We start from the raw sequence: 18,771 nt of genomic DNA on the forward strand, positions 1-18,771 counted from the left end.
AGTTATCTAAAGATAATCAGCAGGTTTCTCTTTCCTGTAATATTCATTAGTCAACTTGAGTATTTCAGGCACCACCAGTTCCAAAAACTGGAATATCAGCATCCCGTCTACTGTGGCGAGGAATCTTTCCAGCACAAAAATTAGATCTGTGGTCTTTGTCTTGGATCGCACGATGAATGTTGGAGAGTAAACAGAAACCCAAGAAATTAGAGGAAAGCCATTTGTTTAAATGAGGTAAATTATTTGGTGTAAGTGTGGGAAAAAATTGGTTAAATCGGTTAAACATCTTAGATTTATTGCTCTGGGGGGGAATATAACCTGAACGGTATGTTTTTATATTTTTTAGATTACTGCATTTTTGTTGTAGAAGTAAAAATGACAATGTTTCAGCTTTATGATGCAAAACTAAGCGCTTTCATAAACCCTGCAGGAAACGCTCCTCTCTGCTGCCTCCCAGTGGCGGTAACGACTTACTGCAGTTTTCAGCAGCACGGCTTCATTATTCATTTAATTCAGTTCAATTTATTATTACAGCACCGATTTCTAATCTCATCTCAACACTTTTTATATAACACAGTTTATATATATATATATATATATATATATATATATATATATATAGAAAAATATCAATCAAATAATGCAGACGATAATCGACCTTGATGAGAATCTGAATTGACCTCAGACTGATGCTGTCAAACTTTAATGTTCTTCAGATCTCTGAACATTTATGTTCTACGTTTCCACGTCCAGTTTTTTAGTCATGACGTTCAGCTCCAGGAGCCGCAGGATTTCATTCACCACTAGGTGGCAGCAGAGAACTAGAATCAAAGATGCAAGTCTTACTCCTTTCAAGCCTCTTGAATGTCTTCTTCTTTTGTTTGCTTTTTTTGTTGTTGTTGCTGCGCACCAATTCCTCCTTGTTCGCTGCTCCCCTGTTTAGCTGTAAATGGTCTGGATTCATGTTGAGCTTTTCAAATCGCATTGACCCCTCAAAGTGCTTCACACAATGGGCACATTCACCCAGCAACATGTATGGAGCCATTCAGGAGCACTGTTGCCATTAACTTGGCTTTTTATATATATTTCCCACCATAAAAACTTCTCATGGGTGGTGTCCCTGTTTCTGAGTCTGCTTCCTGTTCTGGTCCAGCCCTATAAATGGCTGCTCATGCCCGGTTCCTGCTCCTCTGTTGGTTTCTTGCTGTTAAAGGAGCGCTGTTCCTCTTCACTGTTGCCACATCCTTATTAGGAAAGGATGCTGCAAAGCTAAAGATTTACAGCAACCTGCTGATTTCCTCAGACAGGCTTTCACTCATGATCTAGTGGATTTGTCTTTGCTGATTTGTAATTGGGAGCGTATTGGAATCCATGTGTTGGGTTCAGCTTTATAATGATTCTATTACGGGACATGAATAATATCCACTTGTTTTAGTGCAAGGAGGTCAGATTTGCTGTGGAAAAAAAGCTGCAGTAGGAGTTTAGATTAAGATAAATATTAATTTTCTAGTTAAAGTGCTGGCATGTTGAGGATGTATTGAAGGGGAAGTTTTATGCATGTATAGTGCCATTTTATAGCAAGGAAGTAACTCTTGGCTTACATAAAATAAATTTGACTCCCCAACTTCAAATTGGGCCTCTGTCTCTTTAAGAAGCTCCTGCTTTTTCCAACACTCAGCCTTCAGCACTTCACGCTAAGAAAATAAATTAAGTTTTATTTATTTTCTTAGAGTTTTCCTAATACACCATCATAGAGACTTGCATTAAAAAAAAAAGTTGGATGAATTTAATAAAAAATCTAATTTAGTTTCTTTTTTAAAAACACTTTACAAAAGCAAAAATGCTCCTCATTATGCCATTTTCTACATGTGAAAGATGCAATAAACATCTTTCACGTTGTTCTGTGATGTTTATTGCATAATGAGCTCAACAGCCTTGCAGTTCCATCATTTGCTTGGTAATCGCTGCTGCCACTAGTCTGAAGGAGCTGAGTGAGGACGCTGAATGGATTTCTCAAACGTGCATGAATGAATCAAAGAAACACCCCAGGTGTGTTTTGTGATGGGGGAATAACATGATTTAAAGCTAAAAAAAAAGAAGCTGGTTTTACATAGTATCCTTTAAGAACCTTTACACCATTATGTGAAGAGATTAGACGACAGAATAAAAACAGCTTGGTTAACAGCTAGGACCCATTGAAAGCTGTCCTGTCTTGTTTTTTCTCTCCTCTCTCCCTCCCTGCCGGTGGAGACAGATGGCTTTCCTTCCTGAGGCTGTTTCCACTGCAGGTCTCATCCTGGGAAAAGGGAAAATCCTGCTGAGCAAAACTGTTGAAATGACCTTCCAGATGTTTCATGCCGACATTCATGACTTGCTCTGCCTCCAGTTTGTCTTGTGAGACATCAGTTTCACCCGCTCTGTCTCACTTGTCTGCTGCGGTGGAGTGAACGCTGGGGGATGGGTCTGTCTGCTGGTGAACTTCCCTCTGAGCTCGTTCAGCCGAACACGGAATGATGCTTTATAACTCTGTAGCTTCAGTTCCTGCCAGCAGCCTAACATTGATGGCGCTGAAGCCTGCAGAGACGTTGTAGCAGTCGGTTCTCTGCCTGCACAGATGCACTGCAGCGCCTGCAGTCTGCTGCTGAATGCACCACAACAATCACTGCCTGCTGCACAAATCCTGCCTGAATGCAGAAACCAAGCAGATATACATCAATATTCATGGGAATCTGCAGCAATTTTACATACACATTGTTTATTAATCACAACTAGAGACGGTTTAAGGAATGTGTGAAGTAAATATTCGTTCTTTAATCCTGCCGACAGTGAGGCGTTGCTCTGCTAGTTCTGTCTTTGAACAGCTTTCTTCATCTGCATGGAAACAAAGGTTGATTATTATTTATGAAACTATGATGGCTGAGAAATATCTAAGGACAAAATCTGAATAATTAATCTTTACATTCATTACTGTGCAAAAGTTTTAATCTTCACTCATTTCCTGTCTGTCTAACTTTAATCTGTTTTATTTTTAGTAGTTCATCTGAGTGTCTTCAGCTTGCTTCTCCTTCCACTGAGTTTTCCATACATGTTTTAACTCTGACCTTTGTTCTTTACATGTATTTTTTAGGGTTAAGCTATCATAGACGCAGTTTGCTCCATTTTTTTTTTTTCTGAATCTGAAAAACGCCAAAGATTGCCTGAAAGTAGGATTGTTGCTCCAACACGTTGAGCTGCTGGCTGGAAAAAATAAAATGAAATCAGAACCAATTTGAGTCATTTCAGTATTTTACACTTTTATTAAATGCAACAAAAATGACACCTTTGTTTATTTTTTTTTTCATTTTTACCAGTGACAAACATTTCTGCTAAACCTTTCAGAAAACAAAAATCACATAAACACGTACCAAACTGTTATACCGGCACACAGAAATATACCAAAGATTTATTTAAGGAAGAAATAGTAAAAAGATAAACATGTTGACCTTTTCCTTAACGGAGGCCAACAGTTGGATATTCACTCACACGAAGGCTAATTACAGCTTTATTCTCTGAAACGTAGCCACACATTCAGTGACCCGCTTTAAGCATCGTTCCTTCTTGCCATCAGTAATACAGTGAGATGCATCCATTTATAGAAACTGTGAATAAACCATCATTACATTTTGTAACACTTTCAAACAAAAGTACATAATGTTGGAATCAACAACCTTTTTTTTATTGCAGGCAAATAGTTTTTGCTGCAGAAGATTTTTATGTTTGTCAGAAGGGAAGACGGCAACAATTTAAATTACAGACATTTCTCTTGAGTTTTCGTTCCCTGTTAAGCAAAACCCTGCCCATGGGTATTTTAACGTAATTACATTTTGTTTTATTTAAAAGCTGCTAGCTGAAGACTAATATCAGCATTTTATGTTCTTCACCGCAGAGCAGTAAACAAATCAGTAATTAAGTCAGGCTCTTTACAGTATTAAGTCAGCTGATTTTTATTTCTACATAAATGTTTTTCACAATAAGCATTCCTCCAAGGCAAGTTCTGCTAATATGTTAAATTAACCAGATTATGAAATCTTGAATACACAATTTGTCACTTATTTCAATGCAAATGTTTCTCCTGTTCAGAGGTTTTCCTTGCTAACTTTGTAATTCCTACTTTGTACATTATTAATTTCTTCCCTTTGGTCTCAACTTGTACTAAGACTAAAGGAGGAGGTAGGAAAATGCTAATTGAATTGAATGGATCAGTGAATTTAGTGAGCAGCTCCTAGATTTGGCGGACGACGTAGGGCAGGAGAGTTTCCAGATGACTGGAAACATTGAAGTTAATCAAGACATTGTAATATTTATTATTATTAGCAATGTAAACATACAGTTCTGGTCAGTATACAGTTTATACTGTACCTCATACAGTATAAACACATTCTTTAAGAAAAGAATCAGCTTTATCTTGTGTGGAGCCTCATGTGTGTCTTTAAATTACACTGCTGTGTGAACCTGGCGCCACACAGAGTACAGGAGTGCGGTTTCTCTCCCGTGTGAACAACTTTGTGTCTTGTGAGTGTGCTCTTTTGCCTAAACGTTTTCCCGCAAACGTCGCACTCGAACGGCTTCTCTCCCGTGTGGACCAGGATGTGGCTCTTCACAGCTCCCGGCTCGGCAAACGTGTCCCCACAAATCTCGCAGGAGAAGGGCCGCACTCCCGTGTGGACCTTGGTGTGTCGCTTAAGATGCGACTTGCAACTGAACGTCTTCCCGCACTCGTCGCAGCTGAAGGGCTTTTCTCCTGTGTGGACTCGCAGGTGTCTCTTTAAATTGCACTGAAGTCGAAATTTTTTCCCGCAAACCTCACAGGGAAACGGCAGCTCTCCAGTGTGGACCCGGATGTGCTCCTGGTAATGCATCTTGTGACGAAAATCTTTGCCACAGATTTCACAGCTGAACGGCCTCTCTCCTGTGTGGACTCTCATATGAGTCTCAAAATGTGTCTTGCGAGAAAATTTTCTGCCACAGACACCGCAAACAAAAGGTTTCTCTCCGGTGTGAACCCTCATGTGCGCCTGCAGGATCCCCTGATTCCTGAACCTCTCGCCACAGAAGTCGCATATAAACGGCCTCTCTCCAGTGTGGATTCGCTTGTGGTTGCGCAGATTCCCTCGCTGGTTAAATCTTTTGCCACAAACATCACACCTGAATGGTTTCTCCCCTGTGTGGACTCTCTTGTGCGTAGTAAGATTAGTCCTCTGGTTAAATTCATGCCCACAGACATCACAAATGAACACTCTCTCTTTCTTCCTGACTGTTGGGTCTGAATCTGCGTTTTCCTGCCCACTGCAGTGGTTTGTGCTACCCGAGCTGGAGGAATGACACTTCATGTGTCTATGAAGGGACTGCTTGTAGAAATATTGTTTATCACACTCGAAGCAGCTGTAAAGGGCCTTGGCTGTGTCGCCCGAATCGGGTGTTCTGCTCTCTTTGTGCTTAATTTCTGCTCCAAAATCTGGTAACGGTTCCTGCCAGTGATTGTCCTCATCACTGACTTCAGTCTCTGAAGAGTCTGAAGCTTTTCCAGCAGTTTTTATCTTAAAGTAGTTGCTTAGTCCCGGCTTTATCGTCGATTCTGGCCCCTCATCGGGTTCTGTTTTTATAAAGTGAACGGAACACAGAGGTTTTGATTCTCTGTTATGTTCAGTTTCCCTGAGATACAGCTGTGAAGACTGATATTCCTCTTCCTCTTCACTCTTCACAATAACATTTAACGGGAAACTGGCAAGATCCTCCTCTCCATAAAGCTGCTGTCCCTCCTGATTGGTCCAGGATTCCTCATTTTCCTCCTTTATGTGGAACAGCTCTGGGTCCTGCTCGTCCTCACTGGAGCTCCACTCAAAGGGACCCTCTTCTTTAATCACCAACAGCTGCGGATCATCTGCAGGAAGCAGAAATTAAGTTTGTGGATAAATCAGTTGGAAGGATGCCCTTGGAAAAGTACACTTTGTTATAGTTGTTTGATTTCGTGTAATAGTCCTGCTAGATTTTATCGTCAGTTTTATTGAGGGATCAGACATGAGAATTGAAACGTCAACAATACAAATTCGTCCTCTTTTTTCTTACGTGAACATAAAACATAAGACAATAAAAACAAAACAGACATAAACCGGAACATTTCTATGACATAGTCCTGCTAGATTTTAGTGTTTCTTTGTCATACAAACAACTTCAGTGACCTTTTACCTACAACCACTACTATTTGTAATGAGCCAGCAGGAAATCAGGTGAACCAAAAGGCTGGTTCCGGTCCACAACGTAGGCGCCCTTTTTCTGTTCTACCATGTCAGTTCTGGTGTGCAGAGTGAATGGATAAAACATTGTTTGTCATAAGTCTATGACCTGAAAGGGCATTTGTCTCACAAGCCCCAGTCAGATGCTGCAGATGCTCTCTTCATACTGAAACCGACTCTGCTGATGTTTCTTTAAAAAGGGAGAAGTTCCTCCTTATTGTTGCCACACAATGAGGGATTACTGCTAAGTCAATGACTTTATGCAATCTATCGGGATATTGTAAAACAGATAACTTTTTATTTTTTAGAGAGTTGTCTCAACAAGCTGATTGCATCAGCTCTGCAGCAATCTCTCATCCCGAGCAAGCATGTGGCAGCAATGAAAAGGAATCACTCCCTGTTAGCAGCGAGAAACCTCCAGTAGAGCCAGGCTCAGCGTGAACGGGCCATCTGCTGCAGCCGGCTGGAGGCTGCGAGACGACAGAAAGCACCCGCAGGAAACACCAAAGCTTTGGGCCCGGTCTGCTTTTAATAGGGAGAAAAACATGGAGGACATGAAGATTTAAGGCAGAAATCTGAAAAGCCAAAACAGCTTAATGTTTAATACTAAAAAGGTGGTGGTGGGGGTTCACTTATGCAAGCGAGGAAAACAATCCTGCACATTTACAGAATCTTACAAACAGAATTAAGCCAGAAAATACTGAAGGTTCAGGTTTGAATTTTATTGTTGAAGACAGCTACTAAATATACTAAACAGAAGGGATTCTTAGTGTAGTAAAAAGCTCACAATCTTTTTGTGAGCTGAATGTATCCAAAAGTTAGCTGGATAAATTAATAAAAATGCTTCTTAAATCTACATTTCATTAATCCTAACTTATATGAAACAAGAAAAGCTTGATTTAATGTGACGGAGAAAAAAAAGTTATAAACGTAAACGTGGTTTCAGCTGTAGCAAAATAAATGTTTATTATGTGAGCACATTTATTACATGTGCTCACATAATAAATTTCTATCTTAATTTCAGAATTGCAATGTTTATAATCATGATAAATACATTCCACAGTAAATATGACCTGACTATTACACAATACTCTTCTTTATTTAATAAAATTAGTCCACATCATAAAAAACATCATTACGGGTGAAATACATTATGGCCAGTGAAAAGGCAGAAAATTCCTCACAATTTGTTCTTTTTAAAAGTTATAATTTATTTTTAGACTTTTTAATTTCTAACACATGATTTTGACATTGAGCCGCTTTAATTATCGCTCACATTAAAAACATTTGAAAATGTTACCTATTTCAGGTTTAACTTGTTAGTTACTATGTTTGTTGGGGAGCCTGAATGAATCACTGCTCACTTGTTCATTTGAAAGCCGGATTGTTTACAATTAAACACGGAGACTACAAATCTAATCTGGCTGGGGTATTGGTGTTGAATGTTGACCAGTATTTCTGACTTCCGGTAGTGTTTCCTGTGTTGTGTTTCTGCTACCTGCAGTTTGGCTCATTTTTAACGAGACTAAATGATGCGAAGCTAAATGACCATCGTGGCAATGAGGTAAATAACCCGATTTAAATCAACATAAACAAAGGAGGCCCCGTTTTCCTCAGCAACAGAGCTACAGCTAGCCAACAGCGATAAATGAGTCTTTTCTTACCAGCTGTTTGGTTTCTACCAACATCCTGATGGACGCCGAGCTGTTTCATCTGGACTTTGTCCTCTGCAGCCAGACTTTCAGCGTTGCTCTGGTGGACATGATCCACTTCCTGCATGGCTGCAGCCGTGTCTACAATGAGCCAGGCCGATCAGCTCACACTGCAGCCGGGAGCATTCCTGTTAGGCTCCATGCGAGGTTCCGCTGGAGTATTTTAAGAGGCGGATGCGCTCGGAAAAACTGCAACTAGGTCTTTAAAAAAAAAACCCGACTGTCTGTTTAGGAACGATTGCTGACGTAACGACAGAGTTTTAAACAGGCATCTACACGGACACCCTGTCCCAAGAACCATTTTCCACAACTGTCAAGGGTTGCATCAATCTGTATTCAGGTACTTACAAATAAGGCCAGAAAATGAGAAAAAACGATGAGAATACGAAACAATGGAGTTAAATTAAATGTTATTAAACATAAAATAAAAGACTTAAGTAGTTATTTCGGCTTACAACACCTGTAATATTGATATATTTATCATAAAGTCTTTTTAATGCCGAAAGTCGAGCTGTTAGCAATTTTATTTGTATTTACATGAGGAAATGTAAAAAGAGTAATATATATATATATATATATATATATATATATATATATATATATATATATATATATATATATATATATATATATATATATATATATATATATATATTACTGATGAATCAATTTTTTTGAATTTATTTTTTGATTTATTTTGCAAAGAAGGATAGGTAAACAAGATCCTTCAACATGAAAATGTGGTTCTATATACAAATATGTCATAATTTGCTAAAATCGTGGCTACTTTCTTTTTACTTCATAACTAAGCAGGACTTTGTGTTGGTCTGTCTCACAAAATACAAAATCCCCACGAAATATATCACAAAAAATGGCAAAGTTAAAAAAAAAATGCATTCTTTACTACCTTAAAGAGTTTGATTATTAATGAACCACAATTACCCTTAATTTCTCATTTTGTTTTGGTCTTACAATAAAACTAGTCTAATATCTGAAAATTGAAGCTAAAGTGGACAAAACTTGACTGGATGTTACAGGGATTAATTCACTCCAGCTGATGGCAGCAGTGAAACAGGGGGGAAAATAAAGCATGCCCGAGCAGATGCCTGATTGAAATATGATAAGAGACATAAACAAAAGACGCGGAGGCTCATTCGTTTGAGACTTAAGTGGATTCAGTCAAACAGAAACGTGCACAGCTGCTGTGTGGCCGCATGGTTCTGGTTTATGAGTCTCCAGTGTGTTATACAAAGAGCAGACACCATGGAGAAAGTGGATTATGCTCATCGGAATATTCTGCCTTTAGAGGACAAACTACAGGTGAAGCAGCTCGGTGTCTATCAGCCGCAAGAAGCTGGGAAAATCCGAACAACTGGTAAGAAGAAGCTCTGTTGGGATACAATTTAACAAAGCGAGGGTGGTTTGTTCTGGTTTATGATCGGTAATCCATTATCCGCTTTAGAGATACGTCAACAAATCCGCCATATTGGAAGGGGAAACATTATTTTGGGTACAGAATTTTGAAGATTCTCCAGGGAAACAAAGATAAAATAAAAAAAAATCTGTAATTATATGTATTATGTTGCTAAAGCTCTGGTGTATTAAACAAAATATACATATAATATAGGGTAAGAAAGAAAGCTTACAGAATTGGTCAAATAGTATGTCTTGGTTTTTTTATTTGCTCTGTCTGTGCAGCTTTGTGTAACAGTATTGTAGATCTGGTTGCCTTGGAGTGTTGGTGGCAGATTTACTCCGCCTGTTGAATTAATGGTACAACACGCCACATCTGCTTCATCAAGCAAATAGGGCAGACTGTGACCTGCACAGCAAGACAAAGATGACAAAAGAAGATTAAGGCAACAAGGGTTAAAGCAGGGAATGTACCTTTATGTATGTTTGCACAAAGGAGGAGAATACTCCTCTGTGTGGTGGGTTTGCTTGCCTTGCAGTAGCGGAATAATATTTTCTTCCTTTTGGACATTTTACTTTATTAAATTAATGGAACAACAGGCGGTATGTGATTCACGCAGCAAACAAGACAAGTTGCAAGTATAAAGAAACAAACAGAACAAAAGACAGAAGGTCAACAGTGCTGCCATGACTAGTCGGTTAAAATCATGATGATGGCTGAATATTTTGTCAAGATCAATATTTGTATATCACACATACTTCTTTAAACATACAACTGCTTTTAGACTTTCATACATCACAGCATTTTAAAACATATTTTAAAATGTCAAGAATAGAGTATTGAATTAACAGCACAGTAATGGAGGAGACTGAAATCTCTACTGCTGTCTCTTTTCTGTAGATCTGGGTTTTTTCCCCTCTTTTGTCCATTGTAATATTTTGTGTAAATCTCATTACCAAACAGTTTTTATCTGTTTACAGTCAGGCCCTGTGTGGACAAACACATGGATTTCTGTGGAGTTAACCATGATGTCCATGTGTCTCCTGCAGATAAGCAGCATCTTTTGGTGATCAAAAAAGATGTTTTTGGTCTGCAGAGCTCCAGTTTGGACCAGCAGAACCCAGAACTCCACAATTTAAAAAAGGAAGAGGAGGGACTGTGGGTCAGTGAAGATGGAGAGCAGCTCACTGTGAAGATTGTAGACGATGAGACCCTTAAGATATCAGAGCTCTGCCACGACCAAACTGAAGACAGTAAAGAGACTGAAGCTCCAGAAAGCAGCCCAGCTAAACAAACGGAAACAGGACCTGATGGAGAGGACAGTGGAGGAGCAAAACGAGACGAAAACCCAGAACCAACAGAATACGGGACTGAACAGCAGGAGGTCCAGATGAAACATGGTAATTATCAGATTTTGCTCTGTTTGCATGAATTTCTCTCATCATAAAGATGGAACGAGGGATATAATTTAATAATTCCAACCTGGGAAATGCATTTGTTGTAGCATCAAACGTAAAACTAATACACTAATAGTAAGATATAAATATTAATAAATATACAAATTGCCTTGTAGACAGCTGAAGGAGGGGCAAAGGTCATCCCTAAATTGCAGGCTCAAAGGGTCATGATATTTTATTGTTATCTGGATCTGTATAATTACAAAAGTCTCATTGAAACATGACTTTTCTGTTTCTCTTGCAGATGAGCAGCAACTGTTGGTAATAAAAGTAGAAGTTCCTGATCTGCGAAAGTCCAGTTTAGACCAACAAGACACAGAACCTCTCCAGAAGACAACACAAGAGGAACTGTGGATCAGTCAGGATGAAGAGGAGCTTGCTTTGACGAGTGAAGATGAAGAGAAACCTCAGTCATCAGAGATTCATCTCATCAAAAGTGAAGACAGCAGAGATGCTGAAGCTTCAACCAGCAGCTCAGCTGAACAGACGGAAACAGAATCTGATGGAGAGGAGGGTGGAGGACCACAGCCAGACAGGAATTCAGATCCACATGCTTGTTTACAGTCCAGTCCCTCAGGCTCTTCAGAGACTGAAGTCAGTAGGAAGTGGTGGTCAGGAGTGAGTGGAGACAGTTGTGATGACAATCTACCAGATTCTGGATCTAAAAATAAAGGTTGCAGTAAAGGCAGGTGGGAAATCAGGACACTTAAGTCAGACGTAAACAGCAGTTCTGGACGTAGAAGTGCTGTGAAACCCTTCAGCTGCCCGGACTGTGGTAAACAGTTTGTGTACCAGCAGTCATTCCTGAAGCATCTGTCATGTCATTCAGGAGAAAAGGCTTCCACATGTTTGGCTGATATGAAACGATCAATAGCCAAAGCTGGGAAGAAATCAGTTGCTTGTGTTGTTTGTGGAAAAATGTTTAAGGATCAGTATTATCTTAAATGTCATATGAGGCTCCACACTGGAGAGAAACCATTTAGTTGTGATGTATGCGGTAAAGCGTTTAGGCATTCTCATATTCTTAAACTTCACTTAAGAATCCACACTGGAGAAAAACCTTTTACTTGTGATGAATGTGGTAAAACATTTACCAAGCTGCAAAATCTTAAAGGTCACATGACATGCCACACAGGAGAGAAGCCTTTTCAGTGTGAGGAATGTGGCAAAAGATTTACACAAAGGGGAACGCTGAGGAACCACATGATGATTCATAAAGGAGAAAAACCTTTCGCTTGCAGCGATTGTGACAAACATTTCAGGCTTAAAGCAGATCTTCAGAAACACGCGGTAACCCACACTGGAGTGAAACCATTTTTCTGCCGTTACTGTGGAGCCAGATTTGCTCATCGGGGAGCTTTGACGAGACACATTAGACGCCACACAGGTGAGAAACCATTTGCGTGTGACAGGTGTGACAAAAGATTTTATCGAAATTCTGAACTGAAGTATCATGTGTCAGTTCATACAAGAGACTGGAAACAAGACACTGAAAACAGAAAGTTTGCCTGTAAGGAATGTGGGAAAAAATATATCAGAAAGGTGCATCTTACAGCACACATGAGTACCCACTTAGGAGAAAAACCTTTCAGCTGCAGTGTTTGTAGTGTGAGATTTACACGCCATGATAGTCTGAAGAGACACACAATGAGAGCCCACAGTCAATAGAAGCTGCTTATTAAATGCTGCTAGTTAGAGGTGTCTATTTTGTATAGCGTGAAATCAGCGTAACTTCGTAGATAGTAAGTTTTCCAATATAATCAACTTATTGGTATTGCCTACATGAGGCGCCTTGCTAAAACAGGAAGACAATGTTACGTAAACTGTTTAATGTTCATGCTGTGCTAATGTTTTTCAGTGTGTACATTCATTCCTATTGTAGTTGTTATACTAAAAATAGTCTCTAACCTGACAGTGTCTATGTTGTAATGATATAAATAGCTACAAACCACATCTGAAACACAAATGTTTCAGCAATAGTCTTTTTTTTATCAGAGGTTTTAAATTCTGTAGTTTTGCTAAATACTAACATGCTCATGTTTGTAATGTAAAAGCATGTTTTTGTTATATTTGTTGGATAGCTTTTATACTGCTATATAGAAAAGCCAAAAAAAAAACAACTATTTATCTTCAAGAAGGCCTAACATAAATAAAGACTCAAAAACATTGCCCCTTCAAGTTGCTTTATTTTAAAAGCTTAAAAGATTGGTTTGCACTTTAAAAATTACAAATTTCCCAAAGTCGATATTCTTTGAAAATTTGCCATTTTTTCTAAAGGTTAGGATAGGCATTTAGAGATTTTCTCTAAACAAGTTTTTTTTAGCTGCATTAAGTGTTTGAACTGTAAAGGTGGAAAATCCCTGGTCTAATTGCAGCGTGTCCATATTTACCAGCAGGGTTGTGAACTGCCTGCTGCAGCAGCGAATAATGCCCAGCAGATGGCAGCAGAGCGGCAGTTACTGACTGCTGTCCGTGCAGATGCCAGCTCAAAAATAATAATTAAAAAAATACGTAAAGGCTTTGCTTTCCATATTTATGGATCTAGTCTGATAATTATCAGTCTGGTTCATGTCACAGAGCGCAGACAACATGAAGAAAGTGGATCATGCTCATCACATCGACTTTGAAAGTCTGCCTTTAGAGGATAAACTGCAGATGAAACAGCTCGACGTCCAGCAGGATGCTGGCGCAAACCAAACAACTGGTAAGAACTGAGGATAACATGATTTTAGCTAAAGGTGGGTTGTTATTCATTTGTACTGGTTTGGGCAAATCAAATCTCACTAGAGTCCGAATTCAGATCGGAAAAATGTGCGTCCTCTCCGGTGTTAATCCAGATTCAGTATGGCTGCTGAGCATATCAAAACGCTATGAAAGTAGCAGAAATAAACAATTTCTAGGTTATAACACATTATTACAATCTGTACACATGGCAGTTTACAGAATGAATGCATAGAATAACCAGAAATACGTTGTTAACAGCAGGCAGCCCAGTTGTATAAAACATTGAAGGAAGACCAACTGGAGACACTGAGGCTGCGCACTGCGCTCCTTCTGTCTGTCTGTCCACACGGTGGGCGTCACAGGGCGCATCACCAGGGTTAATTACGTCTATCCTGTCCAGTTAATACAGTACACTAGCTCCCGGTTCCTGAGGTAAACATGTCAAAATTTGTAGAATAATTAGCCAGAATGAGAGACATTGAAGGTGGAATATTCTTTCTCCGTTATTTGGAGCAGAGCTGCATATTACGACAGTGTGAGATCAATAATAATTGTGAAAAACTAAGATACTTACAAGTTGTTGTGCACATTTATACATGCTAAGGTCCGTTAAGAAATAAGTTGTTTTATATTTTGGAAAACAGAAAGAAAAAGCAGGCAAAACTTAGGTTGGTATGTATATTAGACTCAAAGACATCAATTGACACAATTTATTTATTTAGATCCTTTTCTTAAGCAGTGTGTGAGTAGTCCTCTGCATGGGCATTTGTGATTCCACTCCTGACTCTTGCTGCATCTCTTACTCCCACTTTTGTCTGCTAACAAAGGCCAAAAAACGCTTTAAAATTACAAAATGTCAGACTTTTTTTTAACCAGATAAGATAATTATCTCTCTGAATTGCCCTAAGAGTGTATCTATGTGTTGCCCTGCGATGAACTGGCGACCTCACTCACTCAACCGTGGCGTCCATTTGTTCCTTGCAGATGAGGAGCAGCAGTTGGTGATAAAAGAAACGGCTCCTGAAGAAAACCTAGAGATAAAGAAAGAAGAGGAAGAACTCTGCCCTAATGCTGACGGAGAGCTGATCAACGAGGAGGAGGAAGAGACAGTGGACAACAGGTTCCCCTTCACTGTTGTTACTGTGAAGATTGAAGATGATCAAGAGAAACCTCAGTTATCAGATCTTCATCACATTAAAACTGAAGACAATATGGAGACAGAGGCTCCAAGCAGCCGCTCAGCTGAACAGATGCAACAAAGTCCAGCAGGACTTCAAGCGGGATGGAAGGAGATCTTGGGAAAACTGTGTTTGGATGGTGAGACCCTTCTCAGATTTTAATTGGATGTTTATCTAAAGGCCTAAGCAATCTGGAAAAGTCTGGAAACTATTCTCAAGGTCTGAATAAAATGGAAAAAAGAAAATGGATTGCTGTAAGATATTACAAAACTTTATTTCCAATCCTGTTATCCAAATGTTGTGTCCTAACTTTCTTTCCTCATGTCCTTTCCTCTGTTTTTATTTCCACTCTTCTTCCACCATATGTCTCTTTCTTTTTTGTTCTTGTTTCTTACCTCTTTACTCCCTTGAGTGTTTCCCTTCCTTGTGCTTTCTTCTCCCTGCTTTTCTTTCTTTGTTGGGACCACCATTTTTTCCTTCCTTATGTATTTTTTCATCCTTTGTTGTGTTCTTCACTCTTTCCTTCCTTCCTTTTTATATTTTTTTGTTCCTTCCTCATATCCTTTCATATTTCCTCCAAACAGTCCTTCCTTGTTCTTCTTCCTTTTTTCCATCTAACACCCACAGCCAGTAGAAAGGTCTCGTGGTCATCAACTAAATTAAACTCCAAAACACTTTAATTCACCTCTTCTTGTGTTATTGTTTGTGCTGCTTAGGCAGCTGACAGAAGAAACTGTTTTCTACATTTAACTTGAATAAAAGTTTTTATTTAATGTGTAATTTTGACTTTGGTGGAAAAGTAAAAGAGCCAGACCTGAATAAACATTTTGGCTCATCCAGCATTAAGCAGTAGCAGCGATTTATGAAGCCGTTTCACTTGTAGGATCTGTAATGTAGCTTGTTGTTGTGTCTCTTGCAGAGGACAAACAGATGTTGGTGATTAAAGAAGAAGTTCCTGTTCTGTCAAGAACCAGTTCGGACCAGAAAGACTCAGAGCTCATCAAGATAAAAAAGGAAGAGAAGGAACTGTGGATCAGTCAGGAGGAAGAGCAGCTTACTGTGAAGAATGAAGATGAAGAGAAACTTCGGTTATCAGCGCTTCGGCAAATTAAAGCTGAAGACAACGGAGAAGCTGAAACTTTAACCAGCAGTTCAGCTGAACAGATGGAAACAGAACCTGATGGAGAGGTTGGTGGAGGACCAGAACCTTATGGGGCTTTTGACAGTATTTATGGAAAAACATTAAATAATGAGACTGCTGTTAAATTACACACAATGACTCACACTGGAAACAGAGAACATGGCTCTGATCTTTGTGGTAAAGAATTTAAAGAAAAGGGTTACCTTCAGACACATACGCAATTTCCAACTGAAGAGAGAATATTTGCCTGTGATGTTTGTGGCACAAGGTTTCAAAGACGTGAAACTCTTAAAAACCACATGAGGATCCACCCCACAGAGAGACAGTTTATCTGCAGTGTTTGTAGCAAAGCGTTTTCAAGACAAGATCATCTAAAGAGTCACATGCGTGTTCACACTGGAGAGAAACCCTTTAGTTGTAGTTTTTGCAGTAAAGGATTTTCACAACAAATTCACCTGAAGAGTCACATGCGAGTTCACACGGGAGAGAAACCGTTCATTTGTAGTTTTTGTAACAAAGGATTTTCACGACAGGATCTTCTAAAGAGTCACATGCGAGTTCACACGGGAGAGAAACCGTTTGTCTGCAGTGTTTGCAGCAAAGGATTTTCACAACAGAATCACTTGAAAAACCACATGGGTTTTCACACGACATCGTTTAGCTGTAACGACTGTGGCAAACGTTTTATGAAGGAGGACCAGTTAAAACGACATGTGAGGCTTCACACAGAAGGGAGACCGTTTGGTTGTGATGTCTGTAAAAGCAGGTTTTATAAAAGGTATCATCTTGAAAATCATATGAGGATTCATTCGGGAGAGAAGCCGTTTGTGTGTGGAGTTTGCAGTAAAGCGTTTTCACGAGATGGAGATCTGAAGCGTCACATGGGTGCCCATGGGGGCTGTAACTAATGAGTCAATAAATCTGTGTTTTCTGATTATTCTACCACTATTTTAACCCATCTCTGATCTTTTTCCGTGCAGTTTTTGTTCCCAGCATGTTTCACTGATCATTGTCAAGTTGACACTGCAGGTCATGGGGCACCACGCACTCCCTCCTCCCTTACCTGTTGCTGTGTGGTTCCTCCATCCACCAATTTCAAGAAACTCAGTCAGATGTTTTGAAATCATCCTGTGGAAAGGGAAGGGAACCCCACACATTATTTCTATCAATGGAGTGAAGTTGGAAATGGTCATAAAGCTTATGAGCAGCGTTTATTGGAGGACTCCCAGAGTTTCTCTATGAAGCTCTAAACAGAGAAGAAAAACGTATTCTGCAGAATAACCAGGTTGACCTAAAAACTACGACTAAATTAAACAGATTTTACTTTTGCAGTGTAACTTGACCCTTTTACTACTGCATACATCTTTTTACGAACATCACATCTTTAAAAATAACATGCTTATTCTCTGTGTTTTTAGGTGTCACTTTAAATTTCATCATACTGCTTGAACCTAAACAAGTTTTTTGCACTTAAAATTTATAACATCTTTAACAAAAAGAAACTGCAGAGCTTTCTGATCAACGTCCCCAACAGTTTCCTCTCAACTGTTGACCAACATCTGGTCCAGCAGACCATACAAGACAAAGAAATCTGATGAAATGGAAGTTTCTTGCAATAAAAATAATCAACAATTAATGTGTTTTGTGTTTACTTCTATCAATGTTCATGCCCCTTCCTCAAGTAGGGAGCAATAGTCTCCACAGCAAACTTCACACAAAAGGACAGTTTATAGTTGTTGAAAAGTAAATCCATTGTTATAAACCGAGGATTGTCTGTGTTATACAATATCAGTGTTGGTCCAAAGAACAATAGTACCGTCAGATACATCCAGGAACATGAGTGAAAGGCTTCATTTTGATTGAACAAATCCTCATTCTGTGTGCTGGCAGAATATTTTGTGTAAAGGACCAAGAGTTTCAAACACTGGTGTTATGCCATCAGCTGCCTCCATTGTGAGTGGACATTGTGGTTGTTTTGGTGTAAATTTTGATTTCAGATGGAAGTGAGCTGGTTCTGTCCATATCTCAGAGCTAATATCTGTAGGAACTTGGTGTTGTAGATCAGAGGGGGACTCACGAAGGTAAATGAAGTGATGTAAGTGACAGAACTTTTTTATGAACATGGCAGTGAGTTTTTACAAACTCGATTCAGATGGTTTTAATTCCAAGCGAGTTGGCCTTGTCCGCATCCCGATGAAAACGATAATTAAAGTCAGGCCTGGTCGAGTCGTGAGCAGTCAGATGCAGTTCTCAGATGTCCTGAATGAACAAACTGGGTTTGAGTTTTGCATGTTGTTACATTTAAAATAATTTTAAACGTTCAGGCGTGAGTGCCCCTTAGTTCACTTTTATGTACATAAATGTCTAGCTAAGGAGGTACAGAAATGTGTTGATATCCTCTTTTACTTAAGTTCCATGAGTTTCTATTGTGGTAGAGCTGTCTGCTCATTTTATGTCAGTTTTACAGATTCCTCTCTGTTGTTTTAGTTTATAATCATTCTAATAAACAGCAGAAGTGGGTTTCAATTTCAATGCCTGTGTTGTAATTTCACATCACATCTCAAGTGGATTCTATTCTTGTTGAATTCCTGGGGAGTTGTTTGTTTTTAATGTTTGTTGACTGACTGGTTTGTGACAAACAGCCGTCTGCTCTGCTTTCAGAAAGCCTCAAGAAAGAGAACAAAAGAGCTCTGACTGAGCTGAGCTCCATCTTCACTAAATGTGGGGAGTAATTGAGGTGCAGGGACAGCTGCTGCTAAGTGAAAACAGATGTCTCTGACATAGGCTTTACTTCTCTACGGTAAGAGTTTGAGATTTTCGTTTCATTTTTGATGGTTTAGCCTTCCAAAATAAAGCGTAATCGTTTATAATGG

At 39.3% G+C, this 18,771-nt stretch overlaps 2 protein-coding genes across 6 annotated transcripts; one reads left to right on the plus strand and one right to left on the minus strand.

Annotated features, from left to right (window-relative positions):
* Positions 1-3,322: 3,322 nt before the first annotated feature.
* LOC102232043 (gastrula zinc finger protein XlCGF57.1-like) lies at positions 3,323-8,513 on the minus strand. The gene is made up of 2 exons (XM_005805406.3): positions 7,937-8,513; positions 3,323-5,920 (listed from the first exon to the last, which is right to left on the minus strand). Exons 1-2 carry the CDS (start codon positions 8,049-8,051, stop codon positions 4,440-4,442), a joined length of 1,596 nt encoding a protein of 531 aa, XP_005805463.1. The 5' UTR covers positions 8,052-8,513; the 3' UTR covers positions 3,323-4,439.
* A 405-nt stretch (positions 8,514-8,918) lies between these two features.
* Positions 8,919-17,545, plus strand: LOC102231786 (zinc finger protein OZF-like). Of its 5 annotated transcripts, none has more exons than XM_023341064.1 (5): positions 8,919-9,359; positions 10,448-10,798; positions 11,100-12,242; positions 13,433-13,559; positions 14,564-14,650. In XM_023341064.1, the coding sequence occupies exons 1-4, from the start codon at positions 9,212-9,214 to the stop codon at positions 13,480-13,482; spliced, it is 1,692 nt and encodes a 563-aa protein (XP_023196832.1). In that variant the 5' UTR covers positions 8,919-9,211; the 3' UTR covers positions 13,483-13,559; positions 14,564-14,650. The 5 variants fall into 5 exon arrangements, with proteins under 5 accessions (XP_023196832.1, XP_023196833.1, XP_014326647.1 ...); XM_023341065.1 differs by having other exon boundaries at positions 13,433-13,593; positions 14,564-14,642; XM_014471150.2 differs by lacking the exons at positions 8,919-9,359; positions 10,448-10,798 and adding an exon at positions 15,677-17,545 and having other exon boundaries at positions 12,161-12,242; positions 14,564-14,896.
* Positions 17,546-18,771: the final 1,226 nt, after the last annotated feature.

This window comes from Xiphophorus maculatus, chromosome 10 (assembly GCF_002775205.1).
Source record: "Xiphophorus maculatus strain JP 163 A chromosome 10, X_maculatus-5.0-male, whole genome shotgun sequence".
Taxonomy (NCBI): domain Eukaryota; kingdom Metazoa; phylum Chordata; class Actinopteri; order Cyprinodontiformes; family Poeciliidae; genus Xiphophorus; species Xiphophorus maculatus.

What these genes read in the sequence shown, in the direction of transcription:
- LOC102232043 (XM_005805406.3), bottom strand. Translation starts at nt 8,051, where the DNA reads ATGCAGGAAGTGGATCATGTCCACCAGAGCAACGCTGAAAGTCTGGCT. An exon ending in TGGTAGAAACCAAACAGCTG is followed by an intron (nt 5,921 to 7,936) that starts GTAAGAAAAGAC and finishes TGCTTCCTGCAG; the next exon opens with ATGATCCGCAGCTGTTGGTG.
- LOC102231786 (XM_014471161.2), top strand. Translation starts at nt 9,212, where the DNA reads ATGAGTCTCCAGTGTGTTATACAAAGAGCAGACACCATGGAGAAAGTG. An exon ending in TGGGAAAATCCGAACAACTG is followed by an intron (nt 9,360 to 10,447) that starts GTAAGAAGAAGC and finishes TGTCTCCTGCAG; the next exon opens with ATAAGCAGCATCTTTTGGTG. An exon ending in GGAGGTCCAGATGAAACATG is followed by an intron (nt 10,799 to 11,099) that starts GTAATTATCAGA and finishes TTTCTCTTGCAG; the next exon opens with ATGAGCAGCAACTGTTGGTA.